Source organism: Homarus americanus, unplaced genomic scaffold (genome assembly GCF_018991925.1).
Source record: "Homarus americanus isolate GMGI-L3 unplaced genomic scaffold, GMGI_Hamer_2.0 scaffold55640, whole genome shotgun sequence".
Taxonomy (NCBI): domain Eukaryota; kingdom Metazoa; phylum Arthropoda; class Malacostraca; order Decapoda; family Nephropidae; genus Homarus; species Homarus americanus.
The window spans coordinates 993,050-1,005,675 of NW_024713650.1; the positions used below are offsets into that span (position 1 = coordinate 993,050).

General features: G+C 37.5%; 1 protein-coding gene across 3 annotated transcripts; it reads right to left on the reverse strand.

Moving 5' to 3' along the window:
* Window positions 1-1,558: 1,558 nt before the first annotated feature.
* On the reverse strand, window positions 1,559-12,409 carry LOC121872607. Of its 3 annotated transcripts, XM_042375482.1 has the most exons (7): window positions 12,306-12,409; window positions 11,835-12,010; window positions 8,413-8,555; window positions 7,994-8,141; window positions 6,961-7,112; window positions 3,588-3,778; window positions 1,559-3,181 (listed from the first exon to the last, which is right to left on the reverse strand). In XM_042375482.1, exons 4-7 carry the CDS (start codon window positions 8,109-8,111, stop codon window positions 3,004-3,006), a joined length of 639 nt encoding a protein of 212 aa, XP_042231416.1. In that variant the 5' UTR covers window positions 8,112-8,141; window positions 8,413-8,555; window positions 11,835-12,010; window positions 12,306-12,409; the 3' UTR covers window positions 1,559-3,003. The 3 variants fall into 3 exon arrangements, with proteins under 3 accessions (XP_042231416.1, XP_042231426.1, XP_042231406.1); XM_042375492.1 differs by lacking the exon at window positions 12,306-12,409 and having other exon boundaries at window positions 11,835-12,036; XM_042375472.1 differs by lacking the exons at window positions 11,835-12,010; window positions 12,306-12,409 and adding an exon at window positions 10,508-10,638.
* Window positions 12,410-12,626: the final 217 nt, after the last annotated feature.

A 12,626-nucleotide genomic window follows, 5' to 3' on the forward strand; every position in this document is an offset into this window, starting at 1 on the left:
CACAGGTCCTCCAGACCCCCCCCACACACGGTCCTCCAGACCCCCCACACACCGTCCTCCAGACCCCCACACACACACACGGTCCTCCAGACCCCCCCCACACACACGTCCTCCAGACCCCCCACACACAGTCTTCCAGACCCCCCACACACACGTCCTCCAGACCCCCCACACACACACGGTCCTCCAGACCCTCTCACACACACACACACGGTCCCACACACACACGGTCCTCCAGACCCTCCCACACACACACACGGTCCTCCAGACCTCCCACACACACACACACAGTCCTCCAGACCCTCCCACACACACACACATGGACCTCCAGATCCCCCACACGCGTCCTCCAGACCCCCCCCCCCACACTGATCTACGTTGGACGATATTAAAGTCTCCGTTTTGATAGTCTTATAGCTCATGTTCCCTGTTGACTCTTGAGGTGAGGGATTGGGGTAGTTCGCTCACAGTTTATTTAGCCGAAAAATACAGATACAGAGTTGAGTAATATTATTGAGAGCCTAAGCTCACCTAGTGATAACTGGGTGGTACATATTTATTACATCCAGTTCCCCGAGATTATGTTTGGTAATGAGGGTCACACGTGTCTGTCCGAGGTTCGAACCCTTGGTAGACAGATACGCGCTTAAGGGCTGTACTACCAAACCTCCATCATATGTTTTTATTATAAATGGTTGGTAAAAACAGCCAGTAAACATTTAGCGTGAAGAACTGTGGCACCCAGCCATCAGATGTGAGGATAATAGTCCGACTGATTGATCATAAAGGAAACATCAGCATTGGAATAATAAACCAAGACGGAAATGAGTGTTTTAATAGGAGTTTTATTTAGTAACAGCTTTTAGTGGTATTAGAATACTGAAGACGATGGTATTTTTATTATTAAAAATATCATTATTTTAGGTTGATAGTCACCTAATTTACATATTGCGTCTCGGGAACCTGTACAATATACAGTACATGAAAACAACACAATATTTGTAATACAGTACTGTAACATAACACAATATAGTACAGTACTGTACACATTACAGGGTATGAACTACAGATACAAGTTTATTATATAGTACATAATATAATAGAGCTAGTACCTGTAGTAGTTATTCCTTAGTAATGACACAGAATTTGATATTGTAACTGGGGTTGCAATTGTTGAGGCAACTTAGATATGTCTGATTACAGTTGGAATATTCAAGATCCATTGTGAGTGATGATTAAAGCTTCAACTGTCTTTATGGTTGGTAAAACTTGTCAAGTCTGTCAGTCTGAGTGCTTGTGTTTGTACAACCACTTTCATTCAGATCCACTAAAGATATAATGTTATGGTAATTATCAGAAACACACATAGGCATGACTAGGTTTATTACAAAGTGATGTACAGGTAGTCCACAAAACATGTAGCTATGCTTTCTTTATTTGAGTGCCCCGTCATAGGAGTCCGTTTTCTCTCGCTTCAGGACATCTGAGTCCTACGTTCTCTCTCAATCTTAGAGTGCACCAGAGACTTCGTTATTCCTTAGTACAGTTATGACACAGAATTTGAAATTGCAACTGGGGTTGCAATTGTTGAGGCAACTAGATATGTCTGATTACAGAAAATGTGTTATTGTTAATTTGTAGGTTAAAGATTTTATCCTCAATAGATGGAGGCAAATGCGTGATAACCAGAGCATAAGGATTATAAAGAAAATACTAAAACTATAGCATGAATTACTGTACACAGTGTACCAAAATATCTAATAAAATACTGAACCTAAACCTTCAATCAATCAGAGTACCGTCCTCTTATCTGAGGGTTGACAACCACAGTTCTCCACTCTAAACGTTCTTGGGTTGTTTTTACGAATCCTCTAAGGTTTTGTATCTCTCTGGAGATCCCATTTTTAATTTCATTCATCCATCCCAGCCTCTGCTTTCCCCTGGCCCTCTTACCCTCGACTTTGCCCATTAATATTTACTGATATTATTCCAATATGACCAAATTATCTAATTTTTCTTTTTCTGTACCTAAACCTTACAAGGCTTTTAAGGTTTAAAGTGTTTTACTTTAAAACCAGCTTAAAACTACCAGTAATAAGACATTGATATCAAAGACATTTATCATACACAGCAAACCCCATCCAATGCTGTGTTCTTGAAGATTGATGTGTTCAGTGAATTCACATAGGCTGAGCTTCAGAGCAAACAGGGTATATAGTGAGTGGGTCATTCAGTCTTCAGATTACCACATACAAAAATAAATACTGTAAAAAAGTTATGACTTAAATATTAATTAAGTTAATAAAAAATTAAAACAACATACTGTACGTATTTGATTCTGGGTCAAGTTTGTAAGAACAAACCTTGAGATTAAAGTTAGGGAGGCTGTCTTAAATTTACATACAGCGCATCATTACTGTTGGACTGTAAACACGTGGCAGCAATCATAGTTTAAGGAGTAAATTAAATTATGATAAGAAATTAAGACTTATAAATTAATGGTGACTTTAGATGTCAGTTTAATTTGTTGTGTTGGCTTGGTAACCCAGGCGAGGTGATGGGCACCCTAGTCTTGCATCCAGACACTTGTGTAATTATGTCTGTTGTACTGATACTGTACATATTATAAATATAAACGCTGACTATAATAACTGAATTGTATATAATATATATCACAGGGTAAAATAACATTATAATGAATCAGTAAAGTGGTGACTACATGTTTAGTCTGAGGGTGTGTGTCTGAACATGGTCAAGGTGGCAAGTAGATAGACAGTTAGACACAGTATACACTTATGCTAACCATTCTGGGTGTAGACTTAAAAGGTTAGTATTGGCATAAACACAAATTGTGAGCTGAAAATTTGGAGGTCAACTACTGTGGCAGATGGACTTGTATGCCTGTATACAGTATATGGTAACTGTGGCTCCACATACTGCCACCTCACCTGAAATTTAAAAGTTGATAATTTGGCATCAAGTGACTTCTGAGGGTTCCATATCTTACTTCTTATTCATATTCTGAATGTTGACATAATCTGAACTCTTCTGTGGCTTCTCACTGAGGTTCTGGCTGTCACCTAAGTTTCCATGAGTCTCAACGACCATGGCATCTTCACTAGTATATTCCTTAGCTCCTACAATGTTGTCAGTCAGTGTTTTTGGCTCTTTTAAGGTCATGCTACAGAATGAGATAGGCAAATTCATGTTAATTATCAATCCAGTACAGTACTGTAAAATATATACAAGTATATAAAAATTCACCTTTACTGTCACACTTTGGCTGAAATATGAGTAAAGGTGTCCAAGCTCCCTACTGCTTCATAACTGGTTGGCAAGATGGAATCCAATACTGTATTATTATTTACAATAACAAATTTGTATGTTTTTTGTACATTCTGTGTAACTACAGTAAAGGTGACTTTTAGGTTTATTAATCTAATTTAACTCAATATGCTATTGAATGTAAATGTTCTCTTATAAGTGAAGAGTCATAAAATAATGTATATGTTTCACAAAATATATTTCTACATTTCTTATACTTTTTCTTGAAGGTACAACACATCTTACAGTACTCAGTTACTTACCTATCAGACTCGAGGGGATCCACAGGTGAAGAATTCGAGTCACAGTTCCCTCCCATTAGCAGGTCGTCATTCTTTTTTGAAGAAGACCTTACCAAGTGTTCTGTGGCAGGATTGTTGCTCTTACTATTCTTATAAACGGCTGAAGAGCATGTCATATTCAGATAGACATCAGTTGCCTTGTCACTCACTTCCTGTAAAATGATAAAGTTAGATGCAAGGGAGTAAAAAAAACCATCTACAAATATTTTGTATACAGCATATAACACCTATAGAATTTTTAGCATACAAAGACCCAGCAACAACTCTTGGAAAAAATTATTAAAGAATTCTGGAAGTTGAACTGGCATTTGCTTTACAAGATAAGTGAGACAGTGACAGACATATTGGAGGAAGAATGCATATTATACAAATTTTACTCTTGGGGAGATAGAAGTCATTTAAAATCTGGGCTAACCAACAATGGCACATGTCCAAAAGTCAGCTCAGGCAGAGTACCTACTGATGGTGACTGACAACCTCGACAACTGGTAAACTCACAAGTGACACAGATGATAAGTGAGTAAGAAAAAAAAAATATTGGAAGTAGAAAGACCAAACAGAAAAGAAAAACCACTCTGAATGGTAGTGCATATTTTGATGTATGCTGTGTGTGTGTGTGTGATATCACTGTAGCCACAGAAAGGGTCTACTTGACTATTAATATACTTACTTTGATGTGTCAGCTTACTTATTTACTGGTGTCTTTCAGCTTACTTATTTACTGGTGTCTGTCAGTTTACTTATTTAATGGTGTCTGTCAACTTACTTATTTACTGATGTCTGTCAGCTTTCATATTTATTGATCAATCTGCTAAATTTCATGGTATAAAAACTTGAAAATTTAAGGACAAATTTTGATTTATGCTGCAAATTTTTGTATGTATTTCTCATAATGTTATTTTGGGTTCAGTGACTATAGAAACCTTTTTATGTCCTGAGCAGCCTTAAAATTCAACCAAAAGCAAAATGAATTAAATACATACAGTATATAAAGACATTTAAACTAAACTAAATTAAGATACAGTACTGAAACTGTTACAGTCATCTTGTGGGGTTATTGACAAGACACTAACACAGGGACCTCAACTCTGGAAACTTTATACTCTCCTGTATTGTTATGGTAAATGATGATGGGGGATAAATAGTCTGACTTACTGAAAAGTGGCAGTACAACGGTAAAGTGTGTATCTCTCACCAACATGTCAAGGGTTCGAGTACTGATCATCATTATCATCTATGTTTCTAAGCTGGGGGGAATAAAGAGACAGAACAGAGCAATGAATTAATTATGGACAACAGAAATGGTTGTAACGCAGGCACAGCAATGCATGGGATAGTTATATAATACTGCAGGCAGCGCTCATCGGCTCCAAAACAATCAATCACTTCTTCAATGAAGGCTTTTTTCCATCTAACACCTTCTGGCAATGCATGCTGAGCATGCACAATCCAGACAAGCATTCAATCAACATTGTTGATCGAAGCTATGTCTTGACATGTCTCAGCGTATTATGACCACTCTACTTCACAAGTGGATACTAGAGGTGTGAAGAGTCAGTAGAGCTTCCCAAACTGTAGGAAACAAATCACACTGCTTCACAAGATCCGTCAAGGACAAGGTTGCACCGGAATCAGATGCGGTTTTCTTCTGGGAATGCTGATGCTGTGTCCATATTTCAGCAAAATTGTCAATACTGTAGATATAATTTAACTGTGCCCTTTTTGCTACATTCAGCAACCACTACAGTATATCTTTCCTCACATTTCCACCACAACTTGGTTTTGCAAGTAACACACTTGGTATATATGAACTCATTACAACAGATTTTTGAAGCATGCTTATAACTCAACTATTTCCATGGTAGTAGATGTAAATAAAATAAAATATTATCCCTGAGGGTAACGAGCTCAGAGCTTTCCACTATACAATACAGTATATGCTTTGCTCTTATATTCATTAATGAATAATAATACTGTAACCACACATACATAAACATTAACATACACAGCTTTGGTTAAATGGTAGCAAAAGAGATATAGACTCAGAGAGACAACTTTACTCCTAACGTTTTGTCATGAAGGACATTATCAGAGGAGCCATTCCTTTGATAAAGTCCTTTGTGATAAAACTTTGGGAATCAACTTATCTGAGTTTCTTGCTACCATATAACAGAAGCTGTGTATGTTGATGAAAGTGCACGTGTGAGTTCTGTTCACCATAGAGCTATACATGTGGCTACTGCAGATACTGGCTATGCAGAACTGTATGATGAACCACATAGTGCCACATATCTCAGCAAACACTGGCTACCATACCAATACAGGGTAATGGCATTTCACGAGAGCAGGTACAGGCTATTTTTTTTAATCTCGGCTGTGCACTATGGGTTCCCAAAATACTGACTAATGACTGAAGCAATTTGTTGCCTTGGTTTCAATGTCTTGGTCCATGCAGCCCGGAGGAGCTCAGTCAGATTCCCATTTATTCCCTAAACTTATGAACCATCTTCAAGGGTGATATTTCTCTTTGAACATTGGGAGTCAAGAAAGCTGTGAGCCTGTGAGGAATTGGTTTCAACAAGACACAGAGTTCTAGCATGATGGCATAAAAAATGGCTTGAGTATCAGCAGCAGTATGATTATGTGGAGAACTATGTCAGAATTAAGAATAAAGTTCACTGTAGTTATGTCTTTGTTTAATTGCGATATCTTATCCCATTTCAGGAATATGAATTAGGAAGCATCACTTTTCAATACTCTATTGTAGTGTATATAGTACTGTACAGCATACACAAATACTGTATATTTTATATGTTGGAAATTAGAAAGTTCTATAATTTGATTTAATACATTTTTAATATCTAGTTTCCCTTACGCACATCATGTGGAGCAGAATCTTCATAAACATTACTCTATTTTATTCCTGTTAAACAATCTCTTCTCTGGTTCAAAATCATAACCGTTCCAGTAAAGTACAAGTCTACATTTCATCCTCCGCTGGTCATAGATTGCCTAGCAGTGATGGAGCTGGGTCTGCAGAACTGAGTACTGTACACATTTGGGGTAAGGGAAAGGGATGGTCAACCAATTAAGTGTATTATCTGAAGGTTTTAGAATAGAATACAGTACATAGATTGCCAATGATTCTGAAACTTAATTACAATTCAATATATATTCTAAGTAGAACTGAACGTGCCTATGTGTATTAACAAGTACAGTACCTTTGTTCCTCAGTAGCGTAAATATTACTGCCTAGTTTCCAGTGGTTCACGTAAATTCTTCACAACATCAAGCTCTATCACATAATGTGAACTTTACTATACTGTATACTTACCAACCGTTGTTGTCTTGGTACTGGCCAGGAGAAGGACATCTCTTGGTGGGAGTTCTTGGGGTTTTTACACTGCAGTATGAGATCATATCCCACCACTGCATGGGAATTTGGAGCTTCTTTAATTTCTGGGTCCTGTACTTTCTGGCCAGTATCTACAGTCGGATGACACAAAAAATATTGCATGTCTTTGGGAAAAAGCAGACGACAAGTTGAAGTCATGGAAGTGCAGTCTATGAAATTTAATTGAGCTTTAGATATGTTGAAAGGATTTTTGTTTCTGAGTCGATACAGCATTCATCTCATGTTTTAAGAAGAGTTGCTGGTTCAATCCAGAGGTACTCACAATCCACCCTGCTGTAAACAGGTACATAACTTTACAAGTTGGGGAAATTAAAGCAAACAATTGCAGAGTCAGCCATGCTGCCTCCTTGTATACTGAAGGCTCAGTGAGCTGTATCCACAATGTCCCAAACAGGTGGTCATGTGTATGGAAACTATTTTCAATTTCAATAGATAAAAAAAAATGTTTTGTTAATCCTCAATGATCCTCTAAGCTACCCCAGGCATATCTAACAAGTCAGAGCCTCAGAGAGACACTCACGTCCTCACTCTAGAGAGATGTAACAGATGGAGACTTTTGGTGGTGTGGCAACAATCACAGTCACAAGTAAAGTAAAGTACAGTACAGTACAGTACAGTACAATACAGTATATCAAGTCCAATATACTGAAATAAAATTTAGGTCACAGTGAAAAGGGTTGTGACAGATGGGAGGGATAAAGACACAATAAAAGAGTACACCGTAAAATAATTCCACAAAAATTCCCTTTCAACATGTTCCAACAAAGCCTAAGACAACCATAATTATCTTTTCTCATCCAAAAATTGGATTTCTGCCATTCATTAGTTATAATCTGCACTATTTACCACACCCCCAGTAACTGCTGTAAGTTGAACACATTTCTTATATGAACAAATAAACTGTACAATGAAAGTTTTTGAGTGATTTAAATTTAAAAAATACAGAACTTACGATTAAAGGAAATGTCCCACATGCGACGATTATAGTTCTCCTCTTGGTTATTTAGTACTATTTCACAAGAGTACTGACCAGCTTTCTCAGGCTGCAAGTTGGTTAGGTTGAATCCCATTCTTGGGTCAAAGGGGGTTTTATCAGTAATCTGTCAAAATCATAGTTTATTAAAAGAATGTGAATCACCTGACTCTGTTTACTGTAAAGTGAGAAATATGTCTCAACTCCTCAGGTTTACTCTTCTGCAACTGGTAAGTACACCAATGCCTGATGCATTTTTGGTCTCTTTGTTGTTGTACAGTATTATAACTAGTAATTTACATGGCTGCAAACTGATTGTATTCAGGCATTTGGTGACAACCACTTCAGGGGTTAATAATTACTTAAGACTTTTATCAGCATCACCTTAAAGGACTCACATCAACATCACCATGGAAGAGAACGACCTTGAGGTGTGGCTCTGATGGTCTGCAATCCAAAAGGCACGACTCTCCTGCTTTTACTTGCCATGTTTTATCTTCATCCTGGGTTAAAATAGCCCATTCCTTATATCGATAGTCAGCTGTAAAGGATAATACAGTACAGTAAATGTGTTGTTTCTCTGTTTTTTTTCTGTTTTATATTTATTTATTTATGATTGTTTGTCTGAGCATTTATTAAGTCAGATTGGCAAAAGGCCAAGTTAAAAAAAAGTAAATAAGGGTTACTGAGGACGGTCACCTCCACAAACTGAAGTAAATACAGCACAGTAAACCCTCACTAATCTTGGTTTCTGGATTCGTAAATTTTGTGAACTATACCTGTGTCAACTCCCCATTCATGACCCCTGACCTCTAGTGGAACATCATGATGCACCAAATGCCATTCACTACAACAATACAATAAAGGTACAACCACATTCACTTCCAATACTGTTTAGCACTTACGAATTTACTAAAACACAGAGAATGTTAGGTTTTTTACATTATTCATTACAGTATTCTATATTACACTGGGGTAAATTTTCAACATCACTTTAACCTGAGTACCGTGTAAGTTGAACTCAATATATTGGCAATAAAAATCCATAATATTAAAGAAGTGCCACTTAAAATATTGTACTTTAGTTTAATACTTAAAATTCTTATATTAAATCATCAAAAATAGAAACATCTTCATTATAAATCATGAACTAGGTTTGAGACGTCAATATCATATACAGCTCCTCCCCGACTTACGGCCTACTCGACTTACGACCTGCCTCAGTCGTACTAAAATTTTGTCAAAATACGTATTTTCGAGTCCCAACGTCAGTGATTGCTCGGTGTACTGACAAAATTTTCGTTTGTAATTCCCTTTAAAATGGCTGGCAAGCTTAAAAGTGATAGTTTTGTGGTGCTGAGAAGAAAAAGAGACACCCATTTTAGATTTTCTATGTAGTATTTTCGCATTTTTTTTTATCTCCACATTTTCCCTTTGCTTCAATGCCCTGCCCACTTTAAACAAGTATTATAGTTGGTAATTTTATCAGTTAAAAAACTCGAAAAATACAAATTTCCGATTGAAACCGTATAAATTAAATTATTTTTAGTTTTGTCTTTTTCTCTCTACTTGTAAGCCTAGACCTACGGCGTAGAAAACAATGCATTAATGTTTCAAATAAGCCACACAAAGTATTAGGTTTTATATCTAGAAGTGTTATTAATAAGAGTGCAGAGGTTTTATTGCAACTATATCTTGCACTAGTCAGGCTGCATCTTGATTATGCTGTTCAGTTCTGGTGCCCCTATTATAGAATGGATATAAATTCACTTGAGTCGGTGCAGCGAAGAATGACGAAAATGATTCCGGGACTTAGAAACCTTCCCTGTAGAGATAGGTAAAAGAAACTAAACTTGTATTCCCGAGAAAGACGAAGAGTGCAGGGAGATATGATAGAAGTATTTAAGTGGGTGAAAGGAATCAATGAAGGTGATATAAAGTTCTTATAATATCCGAGCAGGATAGGACTCGTAGCAACGGATTTAAGTTAGATAAGTTTAGGTTTAGAAGGGAGAGAGGAAGGAACTGGTTCACACATAGGGTGGTGGACGAGTGGAACAAGTTAGCAACTTTGTAGTAAGTGCTGGAATGCTGGAAAGTTTTAAAAGGAGGCTAGATAGATTCATGGATGATAGAGAGTGGTAGTAACTCTCGACAGGAGCTGCCATGCACAGGTCAACCAGCCTATTGCAGACTCCTTAATTTCTTTTGTTCTTATGTTTAAGTTCTTATAAGACTCAATGTTTAAGTAGGTGTTGGTATCTTCTAAATATTTCCTATGCTGTTCTCAGAAATGACCAAAAACCGTTTCTAAGTACTTATCATTTACTTAAGATGTCATGTTAACAGTAGGTGAACTCGTCTTTTAAAGGCGCACATAATTGTCCCTCTTCTGGTGTGATTGTTAGTCAACACATCTCCACGTGTTGCCCTTACGAAATTTCCTTTCGTTCTTGTACTTATTCATGGGCGTTATTACGTACTGTGTCTTACCTAATGAGATGTCGACAATAATGATGTAACCGTGTGATGGTTAACTTGAACAGAGAACTAGATAGGAAGGTTTAAACAGGAACAATATCACCAGCCCTCGCCCTCCACGTGTTTAAATCTCTGTTGGATAATATTTACATCTACCAGCTGATCACTGAGTTGCCATACCCATCTTAAAACACAAACAAAACTAAATATACATAAAAAGAACGACTGAAAACATTTTAAATATATGAAACTTCGACAAATAGAATATCTTTTCACTTGATCTACTTAAAGATACACGAAATGTTAATAAAGATGAGTTATTTAACTTATTTGTCAGCTCCTCGTCGATCGTTGCCAGATTCATTATAATATTAATTATCATCATCAGACTCGCTCAAGCAATGGGGTGTATTTATCTAATCCACAAAAAAGCATTTCTAACAAATTACCTATTTATCTTCGTTATGATGTAGATTATAATTCATCGTATCTTATTAACTCTAGCCCCTCTCTCTCATACACCCCCACTTGTCTATCACTCTCACTAACACTTTTTCTATCATGTTATTGCATAAATTTTCTAAAAAAAATAAATTTTCTGAGCGCGTCTTGTCACACGTACAGAGAACTAACCTGTCAGTCTTTACCTTGCCCCGTTCAGGGGCGGATCCAGAGGGGGTCAGGACACCCCCCTTACCCCCCATTTCATCAGAAGATCCTCACACCTGGTTTTTTTTAATGCAGTATTATACTCAGGCTTTTTTTTATATAGTAAAATGCAATTACTATTTACTTCAGAATATCTCCTAATACCAAGTGCACATGGCTTCAATATGGCCTCAAATGCCCGTGATATTAGTCAGGTTTAAAAAAAATCGGGGGAGGGAGCTTACAGCACCACCCCCACCCCCCCAACCTCCCAAAAATCTTCAACTGGAAGGGTTCCCCCACCCATAACTTCTTGGACCCCTTTTTTTATATTTCTAGATCCGCCCCTGATGGCATTGTATGCCTTAATCCTCTTTTGTTTTGTTTTTACCGTATCTGTCGTCCCTTTGGTTCCACAGGCAATAATGAGATTTAATATTGCCTTATCACCATGTATTATTCGGACAGGTGTGTCCAAACGGGAATAGATAGGGACCGTGAACAAGTTGAACGCATGGTTCAATGTGCAGTACGCTAAGTAAAGTAAAAAGGAGTAAGCCACTCAGACAGACAATACATCTCACCCTTTCTTTTGCTCACTTTAATTCCTCCACTCACTATCCCTTGCTCTATACTCTCACGCCAGTCTCACTTGCCCTCGTCTCTCTCTCTCTCACACACACTGACTCACCTCAAGCTTCATGTCGTTAATATGTTTCGTCAAATTTGTGTACTTGTGGCGGAGCCAATGGAGGGCCTCAGTGCCTTCACACGTTAAGGTGACAGAGCTGTTGGTGACTATCTCCTTCGTCTCGTTCATCATCACATTGACTATCCTGGGCGGCAGACTATGACTGTCTCTCACTGCTGGGGGAAGGGAGGCAAGATATTCACTATGTGTGAGAGAGTACACTATAAATTCCCCTCTATTCATATATGTATATAGAGTGAACTTTAAACTTCACAAACTCACAAAACGTATATACTAAACCCGCGTAGACTGTTGTGTTTTATTATATTCTTCCTCACATAACTTAATCTCTCGACTATCACAAGAAGAATATCCACCCAAGCTTATTCACCTATAGATTAACCCACCTTACATTATTTGGGGGAGGGCTTAGTTTAGTTTAGTTTAGTTTAGGTCTATTTATGTACTTACAGAGGCAGATCAACAGCAAACACAACAAGTAGCTGACGTCACGCATGGTGGTTAACTCTTCTTCGTGGTTATAAAAGGTAAATGTTGAAGCTGAAATGTTGGTTTATCATTGGTTAAAAATAAGACAGGTTAATGCTGGCAAAGAAAACACATAAACAATTATAAAAGAACAAAAACTATAAATAAAACACGACTAAAGACAAAATTATGTTATCAGACTAGTTATTTTTATTTTTAACGGGGACCAGCCCACCCGGGCACAGGTCACTGACCCACATCTGGGCCTGGGGGGCGAAAATGTAATACTACTACTAATAATAA

Coding starts and splice junctions, on each gene's coding strand:
- LOC121872607 (XM_042375482.1), bottom strand. CDS start 8,111: ATGGGATTCAACCTAACCAACTTGCAGCCTGAGAAAGCTGGTCAGTAC. Junction 7,113..7,993: donor GTGGGACATTTCCTTTAATC/GTAAGTTCTGTA, acceptor ATCCGACTGTAG/ATACTGGCCAGAAAGTACAG. Junction 3,779..6,960: donor TACCAAGACAACAACGGTTG/GTAAGTATACAG, acceptor ATCATTTTACAG/GAAGTGAGTGACAAGGCAAC.